The sequence below is a fragment of the Zingiber officinale genome, chromosome 3A (assembly GCF_018446385.1).
Source record: "Zingiber officinale cultivar Zhangliang chromosome 3A, Zo_v1.1, whole genome shotgun sequence".
NCBI lineage: Eukaryota > Viridiplantae > Streptophyta > Magnoliopsida > Zingiberales > Zingiberaceae > Zingiber > Zingiber officinale.
The window spans coordinates 2,108,721-2,124,479 of record NC_055990.1 but is presented as its reverse complement, the minus strand read 5'-3'; the positions used below and the strand labels follow the sequence as shown (position 1 = coordinate 2,124,479).

Below are 15,759 nucleotides of genomic sequence, written 5' to 3'. Positions count from 1 at the left end.
AAGAAGCTGAGCATCCTTTGGTTGCGTGTCTTATTTTGAGAAAAAATTCATACAAATTCGTTATAGTTAGAGATTGAACTACGAGTACCTGGATAATAATCTAAATACCTTGCTGTTGAACCATAGCCCCGGGGGCCTATTGTAGATGTTTTTTTTTTAAAAAAAAAGATAAATCTAATTAGCCTCATTAACTAATCCTGGAGATGACTGATCCGGTTCTACAAAATTTTTTCATCGGCTACTAAGTAACTCGAGAAGTACATATAATAAATAATTTAGAAATCTAAAATCTTTTGATTATACGTCCTATGACTCCTATCTATGAATGTTCTTATATACTTGAGAAAGAGGATATTTTCATAATAATAAAAATAATAATAATAATATATTTGAACGATACAAAATGATGTCCGTAATTTATTTAACGTCGTTTCTTAACAATTCGTGTTTTTTTTTTTTTTGCTAAACGTTATTTTGCATTCTTTCGGTGGGCCCAAATCAAACCAGCTCGCTCTGAAAATGCAACGTTTTGGCGAATTAAATGACCATATCCGGTTCGTTTTGGAAACAGCAGCTCGTGTTAAGGCCGGACTGGGGGCGAGGGATCGGAGAAAGCAGTCGCCCTAATGCAGATGGAGGAAGATCTGCAAACCCTTCTCCAAGATCTGGAAGCCCTCAAAGCATGCATCTCCAATCCCAGTCGCGTCGATTCCGTCGATCAGGTATTCCATCTGATTTGGAGAAGTTGCGGGAACTTGATCTCGTTGTAGTCGTTGCGAGATTTTTTATTTTTTATTTTTTATTTCTTTCTCTTGCTATTTCAATGTATTATCTTTGAGTTTTCTAGTTGTTTTTTTTTCTGATTTCTTCGATGTTTTGTTTTTAGATTAAAGAACGAGTTGTTCAGGTTATGAACTCGAAAAAAGCTGGCATGGCTAAGCGATCCAAAGTGAAGGTCTGCAACTTTGGGAAATCGTATTGTCTTCAAGAAAAGATGCAACTTTGAGATTGTTAATCTTAATTGATTTGGTTGACTAGGTGGTGTTTGGGATGTATGATGCAGGACATGAGCGCTGAGGTTATCGATAACAACCCATACAGTAGGCTGATGGCGCTTCAACGTATGGGTATTGTAGTGAACTACGAAAGAATACGAGAATTCTCTGTTGCAATAGTAGTGCGTGCTCGTTTATGTTTTACCTTATACTGTTTTTTATCCTAAAAGTTTCCTTGAAGAGATAGTTGTTCCTTTTTGCACCAATTTGAGGAAATCATTTTTTTCCTGCAAGCTAAAATGGGTATGCTGTTTGTCAAAGTTTTTGCATAATATTTTTCACAGAACAACTCATAAGAATAAAATTGAAGAATATAGTATCAAGATTTTATTTTTTGCTACCAAAGAATTATTTCCTCAAACAATAATTTAAATTCTCAATCATTGACTGCATCAAGAAATAATTTTTTTTTCTGTTATAGTGTTTTTACAAACAAGAGATATCTAAGCTTTATATTATCACATAAATGGTCAATAATAAATTTCATTAGTTATAGTCTGAATGAATTATCAAGGTACTCTCAAATGATAAGATTATTATTGCCGATGTATACATCTGGATTCGAGTAAAGAAACATGCTTGTGTAGAAGCTAGAAATAGAAAGAACTGTGTTTTCATGGAGAGTTCTATGGGTTGGTAACAATAAAAATAATGGCATTGCATGAACAGTTGCGAGCTTATTTTATTTGCCCAGTCAACTTACTGTTCAACTTATAAATTATTGTTCCTAATCTTGTTTTGATAATTGCACTATTTTTATGTTTTAGTTAGGCTTTCTAAACTTGTATTTTCAAAAATTTATGACAGCTTTTGACTTTACCTGTGGCGTTTCTCCTATGGATATAGGGCATAGGTGGTGTAGGCAGTGTTGCTGCAGAGATGCTCACTAGATGTGGGATTGGTCGCCTATTATTATATGACTATGACACTGTTGAGTTGGCTAACATGAACAGGCTATTCTTTCGTCCTGATCAGGCATGATATTTTGCTACTAATATGCTTTCATTATTTTTTTAAAGTTGTCTATGTTTCACATTACGATAACTGTCGTCCTTTGTGATGTTCATATACAACAACCCGTTCAGTGATCATCTAGTAGTTGCAGAGATGCAATCTACAGCTCTATATTGAAACACCAGAAGATAGACTATCATCCTTGGTGACCAAGTTTTATATATTTGTCAGGTAGGCATGACCAAGACTGATGCTGCTGTTCAAACCCTTGAAGAAATCAATCCTGATGTTGTGTTGGAGGTAAGAAAAGGCATGAATAGGAGCTATGTGAGCATTATTTCTTTACTCTTCTCATTTCAGTAGTGATGGAGTATTTCTTAGTTTGCGGTCATGTTACATTGTACCATTGATGTATTTACACCTACTGTATTATTTAATTTTGTAATTGTTAAAAGAATAATAGCTGTGATATGATCAATATGTTCATAGAGCAATACATAACATTCCCATCTGAAGTTCAAAAGACATTAATGAACTTGGATATTAGTATCTGATGCCATATATTTTTGGGGTTGGTTCTGCATTATTTCTGTAGTTAATGCATCTCTTGTAAATTCTAGTTAATCATCTAATGCTACTCTGCCTAAAATAACTCTTACAAGTTTTTTCATTCCTTTATTTTAACTTTCTAACCTCCTTTTAGCTATTCATTGCACTCATTTTTGAGTGATCAACTGCTAGTCAAAGTGGATGTTACAAAGAATTTGTACAATCCACTTTGCCAATTAGTTTATTTATTTTTCTTGTTTTACTATACAGTTTCTAGTATAGCTATGAGTTAAAATGATAATAACTTGAACTTTCTTTTTTACTAGAGCTATTCATTGAACATCACAACAGTGGAAGGGTTTGGAGTTTTTATGGAGAGCCTTAAAAGAGAAGTTTCACTGAGAAGTAAACAGAAGAGTGGGGTTGATCTTGTTTTGAGCTGTGTTGACAACTACGAGGCTCGTATGGTTGTGAATCAGGTGGGATGCCTCTTCTTTGGACATTGCTTTCCATATAGTTTTAAGAAACTATGTCAAAATCAAATGCTTTTCATTTTTATTTAAATTTTCCACAGTAATACTAATCAGAGAATGTATTTTTATTGTTCAGGCATGCAATGAATTGCGACAGACATGGATGGAATCTGGTAAATTATCTTCTCCTTTCTTTAGGTTCAAAATTCTAACTTCATCCTTTTTCATCTGCTAAGTGCATTGTGGTTATGCTCATTGTAGCAACACAAATAGAATCTTATTAAACATAAAGGTAGAGGGAGCTATAGCTAAGGGTTTATTGTAATATTCCTAGTTATCAATAATATTTATATAAAGGTAGAGGGAGCTACCTAGGATTCCTTGAGAAGGAGTAAGTACAATTCTCCCCTCCAAATTATCACTAACAACTTAGAGACTAAATCACATACTTAACATGTCAATTATGTATCAACATACCATATGGTGCACAACTATTAATTTACAATTGCTACCTCTGATATACAATGAATCAACAAGTTGGTTTCATATGTGTGCTTTTCACAGTGACTGAGACTAAAAGAAAAAGATAAAAATGAAAAATATAATCTGTATAATAATCAATTATTAACTTTAAAGTGAAATATATGTTAATTAAGTTATTCAAAGATATTAACATATTTAAATATATTGCATTTCTAACAAATTAATTGAGAACCACATTTAATTATGTTGACATTTAATTTCATACTAAAAAAAAAACATTTTTGTTTTCATGAGTATATAAGGAAATAAGATCTGCCCTCCACTACAAGAAAATAAGCAAAAAATGATAACATAAAAAAGTCAAGGAAAAAATAGTGAGTTCATTTATGAGTTACTTAATGGCTACAATTATTATAGTGATAATGGATAGTTTTACATATAATACTGTAAAAATGTGAAGAAAATCTCAGTTATTAATAATTAAGCTACTTCATGATTAGGAAAATGCAAGGAAAAAAAACTTCAGTGATATCACTGATCTATCCTTGTTTTTTTTTTAAAAAAAAATATTTCATTAAATATGCTCTTTTTTTTGGAAATAATTACCAGTATAATATACTTTTATGAAAATAGAATCTCGCCATCTTTTAATCATGATAAAGGAAAAAAATGGTAATAACATGAGTGTGTGTGTGTGTGTGTGTGTGTGTGTGAGAGAGAGAGAGAGAGAGAGAGAGAGATGTTATCATCCATGTAACCCTTGTTCCCATTTCAGGTGTATCTGAAGATGCTGTTTCAGGTCATATACAATTGCTGGTTCCTGGAGAAACTGCTTGTTTTGCTTGTGCTCCTCCTTTGGTATATTCAAATTCACTTGACTAGTTTCTAATTCGAGTAGTTTCTTTATTTTAATATTTTTGTTGGAATTGCACGAAACAATTTCCAAATTAACTTGTTAACATCAGTAATGATATTGAATTAGACCATTGCATGGAATATGCCATTTTTTGGAGTGATTTGTGACAGTAATTAAAATTTGAAAATTCATTTGTTGTCAATAAATTCCAGCTTAGAAATTATTTATGTTAGTTATAGGACTGTATATATGTGTTGGATGTAGCCACTCATTTTGTTGAGGAAGAAGTTGTATTGGTAAGTAATGTTGTGTACGCATATTTCTGACAATGGATGTGTTACTGGTTTAAAGAAAATTACCCAGTGTATAGTTAGTAGAAGGGAAAAAAAAAAATCTTCAGTTTTGGCTTGTTTTGCATGAGACATGACAAGAGGCAAGAATCTATTCCAAATTTTGTTCACATGACTCATCCATCTCATGGAAACCTCTGGAATTTGAACCTTAAATGTGCTTGAAGTTCCAGCTTGTGTAAAAATGTCCATGGTTTATGGCATTCCTCCTAATCTATATTTTTCTGGTTGTCATGATTGGTTGGTACCACCTAATAATATATGCTAGCAATTAAAAGAAGTTCCTTCTTGAAGCAAATATTTTGGTTGTCCTGGTAAGTTGCTTATCACTCACTTTGTATTGACTTGCTGTATTGGATACTAGAAGTCTCCAAATTAGTAATTGTTCATAACAACAAGAATATTGCTTCTCAAGTACATTGTGTCCTAATTACAGCATTTACTTAAACTAACAATATACACTTCTAATTGAACATTGAAGATCACAAGAAACGCTATAGGAATATTCTTTTTTAGAATGAAAGATTTATACAATTGTAATTTGCTGTTTTGCTATCATTCAGTGTGATCCTTATATTTGTATAATTTTTATGCTGTGTTAATCATGCAAATAATCTCATTTAAATTGCTTGGTAACTGAAATGCGCTCATTAATAGCTAAAATATTTTCTCATGCACTCATTAATATAAAGATGTTTTTCCTCCTTTCTTAGGTTGTAGCATCTGGAGTGGATGAGCGAACACTTAAGCGTGAAGGCGTATGTGCTGCATCCTTACCAACAACTATGGTAAGCAACTTTTAGTTCTTGTGGTAGTGTTTTTACTCATCTTATTTTCTTTTTGATATGCTGAGTGATATCACATTTATTTGTCATGTTCCCATCATAGCAGTACTTAGGGCATATAGTTACTCCAATGCACAAGGAAATAATGCATTGATTGGTGCATATTAAGATATAAAGATAGGAAATAATCTAAAATCGTGTACGGATTTAGAATTTCATCCGAGGAATTCTGGCTTTCTTAATCATCCATTTGTTTACTTACTAGTGAAGATATGGTTTTATAGACTTGGTAGAGGACATATAATCTGCATGTCTACATGTCATTTATGGCCTGTTTATTGGTTAACATCAATGAGGGTAGGGGAAGATTAACAATAAAAAAACATGTATGAGTATTTGATTCCTTTTTCTTCCTCTCGCTTGTTTTCTCTATTCATCCACCCAAGCAAACAATCAATTAGACAGACCCATGCTGTGGTGCAACTCTATTTTTTTTTTTTTTTTTTTGAGCATTGAATTCCTGTAAACTGAACATATTCTAGTATCTTATCATATTTTCGATTGTGGTGCATACCATTATATCTTAATTTAATAGAAAATACATTTATTTGCATTCTACGTTTCTTCTACAATGTTAATGCAGTATCTTGCTCCTGCTATAATGTTTGTTTACCTTTGCATGAAGTAATAACTGATTGGCAATTTTCAGGGGGTTGTGGCTGGTCTCCTTGTTCAGAATGCACTGAAATACCTGTTGAAATTTGGGAATGTTTCACCTTATTTGGTAACTCTTTATACTAAAATATGTTAATTTTCAAATATGTTTGAAGTTTCTTGTAAAATTGCTGTTGTGCTTTATGTTGATCCCGCCCCACGGTATTTGTGCATATGGTCACATTATTTGGGAGTTTCAGATTTCCCATAAAGGGTTATATGATGACCAAAAGATAACATATAATATACTGAGGTTATATTGATATTATATTTCTTTTCTAAAAGAAAATTTGAGCAAACTGTAAATGAAGCAAACTGATTTTTTTCTCCATTTTATTAACAATCATTTTATAAAATATTCTCCTCTTTTCCTTTGTCCAAATATTTATATAATTTCTATTTTTCTTTGTACATCATTGTTAATTCAGGGATATAATTCACTTAAAGATTTTTTTCCTACCATGGAAATGAGACCGAATCCACAATGTTCCAATGGAGCCTGCATTGAGCGACAGGTTAATTTCATGTTGTAGAAGTTTTGAAACGAAAATAGATTATTTCAATTAATTAATTAATTACCTGCCTTGATTGGAAGCTAAAGCAATATATATTGCACAGGAGGAGTATCTTCAAGCAAAACCAGCTAGAGAAGCCGCTGCAAAAGCAAAGCTAGAAGTTGAATCTTCTGAAAATGATGGCCCGCTCCATGTTGATAATGAGTGGAATATAAGGTGCCTGATCTTATATAAATTAAAACATCTGTCGTAATTGTTTGTCCCAGAGTGAATATTCTTAGTATTACCAAGGCAAATATCATAATGAATGTTCTGTCTTGCAAGTTTTTGTTTTTGACACTAGAGTTGCAGTTCTCAAATGTCGGTCCGTTTTCTTCGATTAGACTTTTTACTCACTCCGCTTTATACTTCTAGAGTCTTCAATATAAGGTTTTGAATCGGCTTGCCAGTCAATTTTTGGGCTTTTAGATTAACTTCTATATATCATTGTACAGTGTGGTTGATGATAAGGAGATTGAAACCATAAATGCATCTTCTTCATCAGGTTAGTATCTCCTGCCAAGAACTAGTTCTTTCCTATTTCAAAATTTTAAGTTTCTTCCTCAATTCTGGCCCTCTTAAATGTTAACCAGCTGCTCTACCGGAGGGCCTCATTCATGAACTCCCTGTTGCTGAAATAGATCCTGGTGCAGAAACAAAAGAAATCGAGGATGATCTTATGGAACTACAACGGCAGCTCGATGCTCTCAATGCATCTTGATGTTTTCCGTGACGTTCATCTTAGTGTTTTTTCCCTTCTATAAACTAAGCTTTAACTTACTGGAACTTGTTCCCCATGCCATCTGGAGTTCACAGGGAGACAAGGTTGTCTATTTGAGGAAGGTTTGTTAAGACTGTGTCGAACCTGTTTGATTTAAGATTTTCTTGTTGGTAGAACAGGTCTGTGTGTCGTTCAAAGCCTCCTTTGTAGAAGATGAAATAGAAAAAGATAACTTGAGAAGGAAAATGATAAGAGTGAGTTTCTAGCATTGTTTTCCAGGAAAGGAACATACTCAAATCATTGTGGAAGAAGACAACCTATCTGTGTGTCTGATTAATATGGTGCAAGTTTAGCAATGGTTATCAGTGTGTGCGGATCAGGTCCGCTGCACTGCATCCATTGCAGCTGGTGCTGCACCATGTGCGGACTGTGTCTCAAACTGCCGGCGCCCCATTGTGCGAAGACTAGGCCCATTATTGCGCATTGCATCCAATGCAGCTGGTGCTGCACCATGTGCGGACTGTCTGAAACTGCTGGCGCCCCGTTGTGCGTGCACTAGGTCCATTATTGCTGGTGCTAGGACGCACAGTTTGAGCCCAGCGTTGCTGGAGCCATAGTGCTCACAGACCATGTCTGGCGCTGCTGGTGCTACAGCAGATGCAGACCCTGCTCAGATCTGCTGGAGCTACAGCGCGCACAGACAGTGTCAGGCGCTGCTAGTGCATGGAGTTTGCCAGTACTGGTGTCACCAGATTGCGGATCGAATCCAGTGCTACTTGTGTGTGTTGGATGATGCGTGGATTGAGTTTGGCGATAATGGAACCTCTGGATGCCTTGCACTGCAAGTTGTGAAATATGGGAAAATTTACAAACAATCTTTGGCAAATAAAATTTTACATGTCCATCTGAATTGGATAAAAAGTATATTAATTTTTTTTAAATAGTATTTAATTTGATAGAAAATATATTAGATCTTATTTAAATAGTATTGAATTTAGGAGGAATTATATTAAACAGGAAAAAATATATATTAGATCTTATTTAAATAGTATTGAATTTAGGAGGAATTATATTAAGTAGGAAAAAAATCGTATTCAATTTAATAGAAAATATATTTGATTCTAATTTAAAGTATTAAATTTAATAAGAATTATATTTATTTTTAGACTATTTATACCTAAAAATTATGTGGAGATAATTTTGATAGAAAATATACTTGATTTTAATATAAAGTGTTGACTTTAAAAGGAATTATATTTATTTTAGTATATTTTTTATCAAATTGAGTATAATTTTTTTCCCATATGATGAAAAATATACTAAATTTTATTTAAATGATACTCAATTGAATTAGATGAAAAATATACTAGATTTTATTTAAATGATGCTAAATTTAGGAGGAATTATATTAAACAAGAAAAAAATCATGCTCAATTTAATAGAAAATATACTTGATTCTAATGTAAAATGCTTATTTTAAAAAGGAATTATACTCATTTTTAGATATTTTGTACCTAAAAAATTTGAAGGTAATTAAGTAATAATATTTGCATGAGTAAATTAGAAACAAATAAAACTCTACATATAGTGAAAATAAAGTTTTATTAAAGTTGTGATGAGAGTTTTTTTTTCTAATTTACCGTTGAAATATGCACACTTGTTAAATTAGGATAAAATTGTGTATAATACATCTCTTCTTGGGAAGCCTGCTGCAGAAGGAGTTTCATGGACCTAATTATCATTTTTCTATAATTTAAGAAGTCAAATTTAAAAAATAATTAATCAAGAGGATTAAATTTCATTTGAGTTTAAAAATAATTTTACAATAGTAGTGGTTTTAAAATTAATTTTAAAAGGTTTTGAAAACCTTTTATATTTCCAAAATGTACTTACTAATATTAATTACAAATAAGGATGAGATCCCTAAGCATCCTATACATAAGAAAACCCTAGTTTTTATTCATGTTATTTATAAAAACAACCCAAGTTTGAATCTGAAATTCCATATGCGACTGTGCGAGGCCATGCATGCAACAATCAAGCAGTACTTTGGATTCAACTTCACCAACTAAAATTCATCAACTATACTTCCTTTATGTAGCTTCTATTTATTATTATTATTATGTTTTTGAGATTAGCTACTTCTCTTTGATTCACAGATTGGTACATAGATGTGCTAGAGTTATACTCAAATCTCTCACAATCTTATTATTATATTTGCCTGCATGTCCAAGCATGTTACAGGCAGCATTAGTACATAGTTATACATCTCCAAAGAAGTGAGAGCAAGCTACAATTTTAAAGCATAAACTTGCAAACATGCATATACATACACCAACAAACCATAACGTGTGGCTTCAGTCGATCAACATCTTAGGTGGAGGCGGCGGCAGTGCGGCGGCGATGGTGACGGCGTCGAGATCAAAGTGTGGTGGATATTTATCAGGGCCCGACGGAACCAGGCGCTTGCTAACTTCCCCCTGTAAATGCTTATGTTCTCCGTCTATATCGGCCAAGCCATGCCCCGCAGCTTGATTCATGACCTCTTGTCCGACGAGGAGGTCCGCAGTGCTCGCCTTACCAACTGTTGTTGCATTGATGCCCACTGAGTTGCTCAATGCCAGATGCATTAGCACTGCAATGCAAAGCAGGACTGCTCTTTGCAACATATTCATTTGTTAAATGTCTCCAATCAACAAATGGTACGGATTCCATGGTCCGGGCATGCCTGGCTTTTATAGGCAACCAATGTGGAAGGAAATGATAACATAATCAAGGCCCCTGCTCCAAGTGTGTGACATTTTAGGAAGCTTAGTGATCTCTCTCTCTCTAAACTTTGTTTAATCGATCCTAGCGGACACAGCACATTCTCGTGTACTTTAATTAGGTAAAGATAGACCCAACATAAGAAGTCCTACTAAGATAGACCCAAAATAATGAAACATAAACAATTTCATTACTATGGAAAGACTGATGTTACTTGAAAACGGTTGAGTTTTGTGTATTTAATTCAAACTATTTTTCTTGTTTTGGTAATACATATATGTATGTATTTAGTCTCACATTGCTAAGTCAAGAAAGTTGGAAGAGCTTATATATGGAGTCTTTCCATCCTTGCTTAGCAATGTTAAGGGGACCTACACACATGCGCGGGCCGAGCCCAAATCAGGTGGTTTCCGGGGGTTCAAGCCGGAAATCCATAAACCGGGCGCGACACACGCGATCATCGCGCGCAGGGGGGAGGGTGCAAATCTCCAACTCGTGGGTCTCACGCTTACAGGCGACCTGGTTTGTTTTTGCCAGTCTGTCTTTAGTTTGGTTCTGTCCTGCGTGAACCAACGCGAGGCAAAGCAGTGCTTCGCTTTGGGGTGAATAAATACCTGCGTACTCAAACAGTATTTTTCATTCACTCTCGAGCAATCTACTCTCTCCTCCTTCCCCCTTCCCTCTCTGCGTGCTCTAGTTTTCCGTGTCCTGAGGCTTGGTGTTTAACGATCTGAGGTTGAGTCCGAGTGCGATGTTCGTTTTGGACTGCACCTACGGACGACGCGAGTGGTTGTCGGATCTTGGGAGAATTTTGCCGGAGAGTCTCTGCACTGTGGGCGGCAATAAATTCTCTAAGGACAGTCGGCACACCGACGTTTCAACCGGAAGATACTAATTTCTAAATCTTACTTTTTTATTTACCTGTTTATTACATACTTACTATTTTGATACAATTTACTACCGTGCTAGTACTCTCCTATCAACAACAAAAACTAGCATAAGTCATGTGCTATCTCAAGAACCATTGAGAGAGAAGTCTCGAAGAACCTAAAAGCATGCACTATGGATGATTAGTCGAGCACATATGCTGCTGACAATAAAGCCAGCTAGTTGCTTGCCAACCAGAGCAAAGTCGAAAAAGCTGTTCCTGAGAACGTCACTAGTGCACTACAATTCCCTCGTTACGACAGGCATTATGATTCAAGCTGCCATTATTTTATAGCAGAAGCACCATTCTCGGTGATCAATCATGATGCCCAATATGAGGGAAGAGTCCCCCACCATCCAACATATCCATCCTTTTTCCAAAGGGAAAGGAGAAGACTAACTGATACACCATCCAACTAACAAATTAAGTGGAGAACCCACTTCTTAAAAAACTAGTGTATCATGCCGTAATCCTGCAATTTCCTTGTCTCCCAGAATCCTCTGCTTGGTGCAGTGATTTCAGACATGCCCACCGGCCCAATGCCTTGCTATGCAGCACCGGATCTCTCAGTTAGAGTTGTACTAGGTTCGGTTAATATGCACAGCATGGAAGGCTAACAAGAATAAAGTCGCATGATATCAGAGCACTTGAAACATAAAGAACAACAGAAAAGTTTGTATGGCACCTACAGATGTTGCCAAACAGCATATATATCAATGCCCCCTCGCTTTCAGTAATAGAATGATCTTGTTGCAATTATGAACTTATAATGGACTCTGTTTTGGGAGATATAAATTAGTCTATACTATCTGCATCTGAAAAAGTATAGTGGCAAGCCTGCAAGTGGACACAATATTAGGAAACATAGATTATATATCAACTACAACTAAAGAATTGATATTCAAAGCAACAATTATGAAGCTTGTCAAGTACTTTATGGTTCACATTGAAGAAACAGTTGCTCTAAGGAACACCACAATCAAATAAATTCAAGATTGGATCTCAATTCTCATTTGAATGATTTTCAACCATTCATCTCTGTCGAGTGGCCTCAAGATATTTGCTTAAAAGGGACAATATCCTATTTGATCACTCACTTAATCCTTGCATATAGATTCAAGCAAATAAAACATAATGGAACAAGCTTAGATCTAAAATTCATTCTTCTTCGTCAAAATATATATACTGGTGAGCACGAAATATATATTTTATGTGTTTTTAGAGCTGAGGCTTTAGGATTTAGTCTTTAGAGTATAAAATTTAGAATTTAATTAACCTTTAATTAATTTTTAAGTAGACCACATCACTCTCTTCCTCCCTCTATTATATGGATAATCTTTTATGTTCCCTTATGCGTCAGTTACTATTCTAAAGGTTAGTAGTCATTCATGATTTACCTCCTCAATTTTAGTCCTGAGATAGATTGACAAGGCGCTGGGGGCAAGCGTAGTCGCCTTTTGCCGCCATTTTTATATCATTCGACGGTCCTCTCGGGACGGTATGGTGGTTAAGGCATGGGATGTTGTCACTCACTTCCCCCATGCTTTGTCACTTACTTCCCCATGCTTTAGCCACATGCACTAATGGCTAATAGTCATGGGTGACTACTATGCCACCATAATAATTACCCGTAATTTATCTCCTCCGTGTTAGATTAAGAACAGATTGACAGGGGACGAATAATCTTTTACTACATTTTTACGTCATTCTCATCGAGTTGTATGATTCTCAAAAAAAAAAAAAATACACATTCTTTTTTATTAATATCCAATTTTGGATTCTAAATATCATATATGTATTTATGTAAGTTAATTTTTAAACACCCAGTTTCCAATTCTTAGTTAGCTGGACTAGGCCAACTTGTAATTTGATATGCAATATGTTTAATTGATCCATAGTTCGATAAATGAATTAGTAACTAAGAGCCTTTACGATTAAAATTGCTGTTTTTGAAGGTTCAAACTAATTTATATATAAATCACCTTATTATTTATTTTTTTTAAAGAAAAAATTGTTGTTAAACATTAATTTAAGCCATGCTCCAAGACCTTCAAGAGCCAAGAGCCACTAAATACATGTGCAGCTAATGCGAATACAAATACAGAGGAACAAACTACCATCATTTCAGATAAACACAGGCATAACCATATACCAACAAACCTGGATTATGCACAGAACAAATCAAATAAGTAGTACTGCAGTCACCGCAAAGCTCTTAGTTCTACAGTATGGTGCATGAACAGGTGGTCTTCTTCGATAGCTCGCCTACCTTCTTTCCTGGTGTTGTTTGTGAATGGGTAATCAGCGATCGACAAGTGCATGTTTGAAAAAATGTTCAAAAATTCATAGTATTCAGTGGCAACTATTCACACCAGCCAGCATGATGATCGAACATTTACAAACAAAAAGCCATTCTACTCTTTTCTGAAACTACTGAGATGATTGACAAAGAACTACTGAGATGTTGAACTTAAAATTACCCTTCAATATTTGAGCAGCATTTGATGTTTCCCCTGGTTTCTTGATTAGCAACATTATCACTCAAAATGAAAGCTAAGTAATGCATCTAATAAACTAAATCATGTAAGAATAATCAAAGATACTCACATGCTAGCTAGTTTAGCATTAGGGAAGATGATCAAAAGATCCACATAGACAACAATCAATAAGCTTACCTGTTTTAATTTTATTCGAGGATGGTTGGACAACAACAAGCATGGTGATAAACCCAGCAGGAATTTCTCCAAAAGGTGATCTACACTGAGCAACTGTTTTGCTGTTCTCCAAAATCTTGCCACCACATATTAACTTCACATCAGTGGCCACCCTTGGAATGATCTTCTTATCTAAATCGATCGGTAGAGGAATAAATCACTTATAAGCAGAAAATTAAAACACACCTAAGCTTGCAAATATAACAGCAGATAGATAGACAAGAGGTGTTGTTAAGTCATTAATTGCTTGTGTCTTCGCCATAGAAATGATGGTCATAGATAATGCAAAGTGCCAATGTCAACAAAAGGAGAGATTTTGTTGATCCCTCCATGATTAGCGATTCATTCATGGCTAGCTGCTAACTCCATCAATTCATGGACAACTTGCAGAATCCATGGCAAGAGAGAGTGATTTACACAGAAGTTCAATGAGAGGTGGAACAATATAATGGAAGAGAGGTGAGAAGAGGCAAAAGGCTATTAGTGAAGACAAAGAGGAGCTCAAACCTCGCGGCCACTCGGAGATTACCCTTTCCTTGAGCATCGCGACGGTGGAAGAAGAAGCGCAGCGGATCGGCCCGATGTCCGAACCATCATAAAGACGGAACTTGAGCTCGACCTGATTCTCCTGTTCTGGCATTAGAATCGAGGCGGAGATAAAGGAAATCCGGGAGAGTAGCGGTAAGGACTGCTGCGGCGGCCGCTAGCTGGAGGAAGGAGAGAAAGCAAAGTTGCCAAAATTATAATGATAACACCGTCCAAGTCCAACTAAACACGTCTATGTCTTCGATCGAATTCATGACTTTCAATCAAATCAGATACTTCTCTCTGATTTCAATTCACAAACGACGTAGGCGAGCGAGCGAGCGAGCGAGCTGACCCGGCGTGTGATCGATTAGAGAATTGCGGAATGTGGAGACTCAGCAGACAACGCGTCCGCCTCTCGGCCTCTCTAGGCTCTACCCGCCGGTTCGTGCGCCACGTGGGACGGAAGTTTGAGCGAAATGTTTACTAGATTGTGGAGTGAGAACGTTGGAAGATTCGGCGCTGCCGAATGTTGATTGACCAAGCAGCCGTTTTCGTGGTTGCTTGCTCGAAACTGTTTAGGGGAGATTAATCGATTCTTCCAGCTGGGAAAAAATAAAATTTAACGTAGTCATCATTGACTCAAATATATATATATATATATATATATATATATATATATATATATATATATATATATATATATATATTTCCGTTCTCTAATTAAATATATTTATTTAATTATTCATGATATTTTTAATATAAAAAATCTAAAAATATATATAATTCCTCCTAAATTCAATACATTAAATTAGAATATAATATATTTTCTATCAAACTAAGGGGGCATTTAATTTAAGGGAATAGAAGTGGGGAATGAGAATGGGAATCATTGATTGTCATTGTTAATGTTTGGATTATAGGAATAGGAATACAAATAAGGGAATGAATCCTTAAAATTGAGTAATAACTCATTCTCATGTACCTCCCCTTCAATGAGTCATTATCCTATTTTCATCAATCAAAATATTCTCTTATTCCAAAAATACCCTTAACCTAAAATTAAAATTTTCTCCCTTAATATCAAATATCAAAATTTATTTATTTATTTATTCTTCATATCACTTATCTCTCCTTGTTCTCTCTCGTCATATTTTCTCTCTCATCATTTTATCACACACTTTCTCTCTCTTATCACACGCTCTTCCCTCTTTTTTCTCATTACACTTTCTCTCTCATCATACTTTCTCTCTTCTCAATCTCTTCCATCACACTCTCTTCCTTCTTTTTTTCATCATACTTTCTCTTTCCTCAATCTCTCCCATCACACTC

At 35.1% G+C, this 15,759-nt stretch overlaps 2 protein-coding genes across 3 annotated transcripts; one reads left to right on the top strand and one right to left on the bottom strand.

Annotated features, from left to right (window-relative positions):
- Positions 1–549: 549 nt before the first annotated feature.
- LOC122050999 (ubiquitin-like modifier-activating enzyme 5) lies at positions 550–7,672 on the top strand. Its single transcript, XM_042611893.1, has 14 exons — positions 550–722; positions 887–955; positions 1,064–1,177; positions 1,902–2,030; positions 2,241–2,309; positions 2,885–3,037; positions 3,168–3,204; positions 4,290–4,372; positions 5,434–5,508; positions 6,215–6,289; positions 6,648–6,734; positions 6,838–6,950; positions 7,229–7,278; positions 7,367–7,672. The coding sequence occupies exons 1-14, from the start codon at positions 627–629 to the stop codon at positions 7,492–7,494; spliced, it is 1,278 nt and encodes a 425-aa protein (XP_042467827.1). The 5' UTR covers positions 550–626; the 3' UTR covers positions 7,495–7,672.
- Positions 7,673–9,679: 2,007 nt separating this feature from the next.
- Positions 9,680–14,797, bottom strand: LOC122050997 (membrane-anchored ubiquitin-fold protein 4-like). Of its 2 annotated transcripts, XR_006131295.1 has the most exons (4): positions 14,410–14,797; positions 13,864–14,034; positions 13,349–13,465; positions 9,680–12,025 (listed from the first exon to the last, which is right to left on the bottom strand). XR_006131295.1 is itself a non-coding variant. In XM_042611891.1 (3 exons), the coding sequence occupies exons 1-3, from the start codon at positions 14,540–14,542 to the stop codon at positions 13,410–13,412; spliced, it is 360 nt and encodes a 119-aa protein (XP_042467825.1). In that variant the 5' UTR covers positions 14,543–14,796; the 3' UTR covers positions 12,062–13,409. The 2 variants fall into 2 exon arrangements, 1 of the variants encoding a protein (XP_042467825.1); XM_042611891.1 differs by lacking the exon at positions 9,680–12,025 and having other exon boundaries at positions 12,062–13,465; positions 14,410–14,796.
- Between the last annotated feature and the right edge of the window lie 962 nt (positions 14,798–15,759).